Source organism: Vicugna pacos, chromosome 16 (genome assembly GCF_048564905.1).
Source record: "Vicugna pacos chromosome 16, VicPac4, whole genome shotgun sequence".
Taxonomy (NCBI): domain Eukaryota; kingdom Metazoa; phylum Chordata; class Mammalia; order Artiodactyla; family Camelidae; genus Vicugna; species Vicugna pacos.
The window spans coordinates 8,130,439-8,137,900 of record NC_133002.1 but is presented as its reverse complement, the minus strand read 5'-3'; the positions used below and the strand labels follow the sequence as shown (position 1 = coordinate 8,137,900).

The window sequence follows — 7,462 nt, the reverse complement described above, 5'->3', positions numbered from 1 at the left end:
ACCTGGGGCACCCCCTACCTCAGAGAGAGTGTCAAGATCGGTAGGCAGGCTGGGAGAAATGTTGCAGGTGGGTTTGGAGGCAGGGGGCTGGCTGGGATGGGCTTAGAGAGCTGGGTGGGGGTAGGAAAAAGGATGCAGAATAAATGGGACTGAAAACTCAGCACAGGAGAGATGTTTGAAAGGTAGCAGGGAAGGTGGAGTCCTGAAGGGAGTTCTGAGGGGACCAGGTCCCAGGGGCCCCGGATTCCCAGAAGGAATCGAAGTGTTTGGTGGCCTGGTTCTCCCACTTCCCTCAGTTGCCATCAGAAGCTGAGGCATCGGCTCCCTCCAGTCCCCGTGGCTGGTGGCAGTGCTAGGGAGATGGAGCAGCCTCGGGGGGCGGCAGCTGGTGAGTGGGGAGGAGGAATCTGTGTGCTCAGCAAACAGCAGCCTCAGTGCCTCGTAGCTGCCTCCTCCCTCATCAATCAGCCCAGCCAAATGTCCTTGCATTCCCACCACCCCAAGGGGACTGGGGCTGGGCCAGGGTCCCCAGGGGAGTGAGATGGGATGGGTGGGGGGAGGTGGGGGTGGTGCTTGGCTCCCCATCCCTTGGCCTCTGTTCTCTCCTCTCCTGGAAGCCCTCCGCTCTTCATGTCACGGAACAACTCTCCTGGCTGTGACTGTTGTGAGGGCATCAGCTACAAATCACCTGTGGGGGTCTGCTGTGGGGTGGGGGAAGAGAGATGAGTCAGGGCTGAAGAGGAATCTACTCTGGTTCTCACGGGACCAGCCCAGGGCAAAATCAGCAGGGAGGCTGCTGGCACAGAGGCCCTGTGCCCCCAGCCGGCCTCCATCCCTGACGGATGCTCTGGACAGCAGGCTGAGACCCGGACCCCCGGAATGTCCTCTCTCTTCCCACCTTCTCCTAGCCCCCAGCCGTCATTCCCTGCTTCCCAGCATGATCCAGAGGGCTGGACCTCAGCTCACCCTAAATCTGCTGCTCCTCCTTGGGGACTGGGGCCTCTAGACCTTAGTCTCTGGCTCACTCTCCCCCTCCTCAGCCCGTGCTCCCCTCAGGGACCCAGGAGTCCTGCCCACTGCCTTCACCATAACAACCGTTCTTTTTGGAGTTGCTTAAGACTTTAATATCATTTCATTAATTCAGCTAGTTCAGAGAAGGTTGGGGGCACAAAGAGACTGGGGTGGGCAAAAGAGGGCCAAGGTAGGGGGGAAGAAAGGGAAGGGCCCCCTCTCTCCGTGGAGATGGCTCTGAGAAATCAAATATTGACAGTGAGAGAACAGAACTTATTAAAGCTGGGACAGGGGTGTGTGTGGGGAGCTGTGGGAATGGCTGGATGCCTGGGTTCTGAGGGTAATGAAGGTTCTGGGAGGAGGGAAAGCCTGAGGCTGGGAGGATGCAGTGGGACGAAGGGTCCTGTGGTACAACTCTTCTGCCCATTTCCTTTGGAGGATGCCGAGTCTTGCTTTCCCGACTGCTTCTCAGCTGTCCCCTAGAGCCCCTGGGGACAAGAACCCCCTCACAGCTGTGGTTGGGCCCCCCCTTCATCCCTTCCCCCTACCTCCACCTACCTCTGTTGATGAGCGTCAGCAGCGTTTAATCGGATTGAGCAGTAATTAGCAAAGCGAGATGTTTGATTACCTATTTAGCATAATGTAGGGGGCTGGGATCCCTAGGCACAGCCAAGGTTGTGGGGGGGGGGTCAGAAAATAAATGGGGTCTACACAACATTCCTCTCCCTGAGGGAGCCATGAGCCCTGCCTATAAGTCTCCCCATCCTATGCCTCCCTTCAAATCTTCATTCCTTTGGGATTTTTCCCTGGGGGATCTGACCAATCACATCACCTCTCTGCCACCCACTCCCTAACTGGTTAGAGGATCACCCACCTAGCCCTGCTTGCTGTGCAGCTGGTTTTTGGGTGTAGCCGGACTCCTCTCTCTTTCAAACCTTGCCCTCAGCAACAGGAGGGTGGTGGGTTGGACAGGAGCCCAGAAACCCACCTTAAGGATAATGGGCGGCGTGGGGGATGCCAAGGGCAGGGGTTGTCAATTCTGGAAATAAAGATGGGGTAGGTAGGATGGTGAGGTCAGAGCTGCGGAGTACCAGAGACTGCCACTCTTCGCCCTGCCAGACTGGCATATGAGACCCGTCAGGTGTGAACACCGACCAGGAAAAGGGTGCCAGCTTCTCTCCCCCTCATCCAGCAAAGAAAATGTCATCAATTTAGCTCCTCATGGAAATGTAATCAGTGGGCTCGCTGCTGGCTTTGTCTTAATTAGGCACTATTGATGGAAGCAGGGAGGGTGCCTTCCCATCTCCCTGACTCGCTTCCCCCCCCCCCCCCCCCCATCTCCCAGGCCTTCCTAAAGCTTCTCCAGGCCCCAGGTACAGCTCAGTGTTCAGGCGCCTCTTCTTGCAGCCCCGGCCCGCAGCGCCCCCTAGCACCCGCTGCCGTCTGCCCCTCCTCTCACACCCCTCTCCTCTCGCTTCCCCGGGCTCAGCCTTTGTTCTTAAGGAGAGCCGAGCCCCTCCCCGGCCCGGTCACCTTCCCCAGAGAGTCCCCGCCTCCCGTCCCCCGCAAAATACGAGAGATGCTTTCCAAATCCAATCCTCAGATTCGAAAAATTCCAGTTCCGTTCTTCCCTCCTTCCCCCGTCTAGTGCTGCCCGGCGATCCTAGACCCCATTCCGAACTAAGAAGGGGGAACAAGTGGGAGGGCAGGGGTGCTCCAGCCCCGGTTTTCCCCCCGGACTCAGCTGCAGCCACGGCTGCTTCGAAATCCTGGAGCGCCTTCTAGAGCGCCCGCGAACCTCGCAGGCGGGACCACGGGCGCCATCTGCTGGACTCGGCCGGGATGGAGCCCATAGACCCGGGCGCGGGGTCGGACGCTTGGGTTCCCGCGGCCTTTTCAGTGTCATGCGGGAGGCTACTCATTGTTTCCAGCCCCAGCCTTGCAGCCTGTCCTCAGACCAGGCCCCTAGTCACCATCCAGCCTGCCGGGTTTAGCGGCTTTCCCTTGCCCCCCAGCCTTCCTGCCCCGGGTGCCCGCCGGGGAGACGCAGGCCGAGAGGGCCAGGGAGCTGCCGAGCAGGGCTTTACTGCGCCTGTGCGGAGGAGGTTGGCTACACGGGCTCGCGCCGCAGCCAGTCGCCCCCTCCCTGCCCGGGGTTGCCACGGCGACGCGTGCAGGCGCGGGGCAACTTTTTTAGCTGGAGTGGCCAGTCGGTCCGCCTGGGGAGGAGAGGGTCGGAGTCGTGAGGTGTGTGTCGGGGGCAGAGGGGAGGGACGGGTACCAGAGAGAGTGGGAAGCTGCGGGGAGGAGGGACAGTGGTGAGGGGTTAGGAGGGAGAGTTGTTGAGGGGGGAAGAAGGGGCAGTTGTAGGGGAGAGGAAGGGGCAGTTGGTGGGGGAGGGGAGAAGACAGGGCAGTTGGGGTTGAGATAAAGAAGCGGGGACAGTTGTGACAGTTGTGTGAGGCAGCAACTGTGAGGGGAAATTTGTCCGCTGGTAGTCACTGGTGGTTGAGGGCCGTCCCCTACGATATTTCCTGAGTAACAGAATGAGGCCCCCCTCCTTCCCCGCTAGTAGAAAGTTCCTCTTGGGGCCTCGGTGTGGTGAACCCCATGGGGAGGGGGCTTCCAACCTTGCCAGTGGAATGTTTCTGAGGCTCCAACTGGAGGCCGGGAAGCACAGCTGGACGCTTCTCTGGAGACGGGTGGAGGAAGCCGCGCTGCTGGAGTTGGCTTTATTGATGTGTTGGCCTCATAGAACATTTTCCCTTGGAACAAAGTACAAATCCTTCAAGTCTGAAACTCATAATGTATGATCAATGCCTGTGACAGCCTGGGGGATGAGGAAGAAAAGCCACAGGTGGCTGTCAGACTAGATCTGAGTGAAGAGGGAATGCCCTGCGAATCAGACATTGCCCTGAGCGCCCTCCGGCCCACCAGAGATGCCCAGATTCCCGCCATCCTGCTTTTCTGAGAGAGAAATGACTGGGGCCTTCCTCATCCCCCCTTTCCTCCTCCCCAGACACAATTCAAAGTTCATTGTTGAGTGACTTTTTCCTTCCTTCTTCCAATCTGGTTAGCCAACCTATGCTAAGAAACCTTTGCAGTACACAAAAAACAGGGTTCCTACCTCGCAGGAATTAAATGCTAAAGAGACACATTGCAAATATCATTTTTCCCCTATTTTTAAGAAGGTTGCAGATTTTAGTGTGGGTAGGAGCTGCATTTTTCTATTTTCCCCCTTCCAGGGGGTAACCTGGGAGGAAAGGAGGTTCACAGGGAGATCATCTTGGTTGCTTCAGAGACCTGACAGTGACAAAGGGTGTGGAACCTGGGGACAGTCTTCCCTTCCCTGGGCCCTCACTTACACATGGCCCTGAGGTATAGAGGGTTGAGGGTGTGTGCAACCACACCTCAGCGTAGTAGATCTTTTCCTGACTGTTCTGGGTAGAGATAGTGGTTCCTAAATCCTCATTAGTGGCGTGTTTGCTGGGCCCTCATCTTTAGCTTCTAATTATTCCTAATGCTTTGAGGGACTGACTTTGATTTTTAACCCAGTACCCTAAAGAAAGTGGGATATCCCAGGGAAGGGACTGAGAACTGCAAGGCCTCTTGTGGTGAACAGAACAGGGTTCTGGTACCCCCAGGTAAGATTATGATACTGGGGGGGCCTCAATCAATTGGTGAATTCAGAAGGGGCTGCATGTATCGGGGCTGGGTTGGGGTTGGATCTGGTTGTGAACCCCCAGCTTCCCGTGTGTCTGCAGGTTTTGCCTACATGAAGTCAAGCAAAGCTGAGAAGAAGAAGAAAGTGGGTAGCCGGGGTGCCCGCCGGCGAAGACCCCAGGCCCCTCTGGCCACACAGGCAGCAGAGGTCACCCTGCCGGTCAGCAGTGAGTCCCAGGAGGAGATGGAGCTGGAGCTGGAGTCTCTAAAGAAGGAACCCGGTAGATACATGCTGGGTAGGGGCTTGGAGGCAGGATGTTTGTATTTAAGGAGGGTGTTAGGGCTGGGGAGCGGGTTTTATTGCTCCTGGATAAGAAGCAAGGGGTTCAGTAGAACCTCAGGCCTGCCGCGAAGTCCCTTGTTTGTGTGTTTTCCTCCTGGCCAGCCTTACACTTGTTGTTTCTTTCTTAAAATCCACAGCCCACACCCCTCCTCCGTGCTTCAAGAGCTCACCAGCCAATCCTCTATCGTAGCCTCTTCCTCCTATTTCAAGTGGTCCTGGTTGCTCCTACCCCAGTGAAGAGGGTTTGATCTCTTCCTTTTTCCCATTTTCACCCTGGGTGGCAAAACAAATAACGTTTTCCTTCCATGAAGCCCATCACCATGGAGACTCAGCCTGCTTTGCCATCCTTTGAATCCTAAGCCTGACTGATGCTTTCTCCCATCTGTTTAAGGCTCTTGTATCTCCGCCCTCATTTTGGCAGGGCCTTGGGAGACTAAGGAGGTTCAGGTTCAGGGCCACAGGAAAAGAAGCCCAATGTCTAGATGGAGGAAGAAAAGAATTTAAAGAGGCTGCCTCTTGTGGCTTGGGTCGGAGGGATTGGTGGGTGAGCTGGGGCCAGCAGGGTTGGAAGGTTTTCTGTAGCTGTTGCTGTCACTGGGCTGTCCCTGAGCGCACTGGCCAGTGTAGCTATGACTGTGAGCTAAGTGTAGCCCTCCCCTTTTGCTTGGGGCTTCGTTACACTGCTAGAGGCCTGTAGAGATGGAGAGAAATAGAATCCCCTTTTAACAGTAAAACTTGAGAGATTAAGCGTGGGTCTGGAAGAAAGGTCCAGGGTACATAGGGCCTTGCCCTGGGATCTAGACATTAGAAGTGTGCAATTTTTTTTTTTTAATTCTGCGTTCTCTTGAAAGTAGTTTAAAATGGGACTGGCTCCTAGAAGCTGGGTACCAGGAGCTGGGGGAGGGAGGATAGAGGGCAGTGAGGTTCAGTCTGGAGACTCCTCCAGGGTGGAAAGGGCAGGGACTTCTAAACGAAAGCACTGACCACCAAACACCACGGATCTCTCAGTCCCTTTTGCTCTAAGCCTTTTTATTGTTTGATGTGGAGCTTTCTAGCTGACACCTGACAGAGGGTCAGAGAAGTCTTGGGCCTCCAAGGCAGCCCTGAGATGAACATTAATCCCTGTACTCTTTGGAGATGGGGAGGGATTAAGGCCTGTCCCACTGGAGATGAAGGGGGGGGGGCTGCTATGGTCTGAATGTGTGTATCCCCTGCCAATTCATATGTTGAAATCCTAATGCCCAGTGTGATGTTATCAGTAGGTGGGGCCTTTGGGAGGTGCTTAAATCATGAAGGTGGAACTGTCACAAATGGGATTAGTGCCTTGCAAAAGTGGCTCCAGAAGAGATCCCTTGTCCCCTTCTGACATGTGGGGACACGAACAGAAGTCTGAGACCCAGAAGAGGGCCCTCACCCTACCATGCTCACCCTGTGGTCTAGGACTTGCAGCCTCCAGAACTGTGAGAAATGAATTTCTGATGTTTATAAGCCACCCAGTCTGTGGTAGTTTGTTGGAGCAGCCTGAACCGACTAAAAGAAAGCCTAAAACACTTCTTGGTGAAGGATGGTGGGTTAAAGGGCAAACGCCCTTTTGAGGTCCTTTTTGACGTGCTTTGCTTCCTTAAGTGCTCCTCAGCTCCCACTAAGAAAAGAAGTATAGATTCATAGTCCTGTATCTGTAAAAAGCCCTAAGAAGCAGGAAGTTTTTTCCCCAGAGTTTGGCATCCAAACTTATTTGGTGGTAAAACATAACCTAAACTGACATGAAGGTATTTATAGCCTATTTAAGCCACTCAGTATAAACTTTCATACGTTTTACTGCAGAAATACTAACATTAGGAGCCGTCCAGGAGGCGGGTGGGGGTCTCACATACCATATTATATTACAATTCTAAATTTTTTTTTACTTATTTCTATGCGAATTAAAAAAAAATTGAAGTACGGTCAGTTACAATGTGTCAATTTCTGGTGAACAGCACCATGTCCCCAGTCATGCATATACATACATATATTCGTTACAATTCTGAATTCTGAAATGTACTTGACCCTCCAGGGGTTTTAGATTAGGGGTTGTAGACCTGTTTTTCAGGCAAATCAGAAAAAATAGAGAATAATATAATGAACACTCAGGTACCCATCACCCAATGAGAGAACAAATCATGGTAGCAGCAAGTGAATCCCTCTGTTCCCCACCCCGCAAGCCCTTCTTCCTTCTCCAGAGGTCAACGCTACCCTGAGTTGGTGTTTGTCATTCTCAAGCTTGTTTTTTTAAATTTTTACTGCATGTATCCATGCCCATCACATACTGGTAATCACATTGCATGGTTTCAACTTTATATACATTGTATTATGAAAGATAAAACCAATGTACTCTTGTGAGTTTCTCATTCTCTTTCCCCTTGCCTTGTTCCTGCCTGGAACCTTGAATGCCCTTGGTTTTCTCAA

General features: G+C 53.7%; 1 protein-coding gene across 6 annotated transcripts in view; it reads left to right on the top strand.

Annotated features, from left to right (window-relative positions):
- Positions 1–3,195: 3,195 nt before the first annotated feature.
- Positions 3,196–7,462, top strand: part of DNAH2 (dynein axonemal heavy chain 2) — an 80,988-nt gene continuing 76,721 nt past the window's right edge. For all 6 annotated transcript variants that reach the window (XM_072940399.1, XM_072940398.1, XM_072940395.1 and 3 more), the window contains exons 1-2: positions 3,196–3,258; positions 4,776–4,955. In XM_072940399.1, the coding sequence (XP_072796500.1) occupies positions 4,787–4,955 (169 nt within the window). In that variant the 5' untranslated portion in view covers positions 3,196–3,258; positions 4,776–4,786. The remainder of the gene's footprint in view (positions 3,259–4,775; positions 4,956–7,462) is intronic.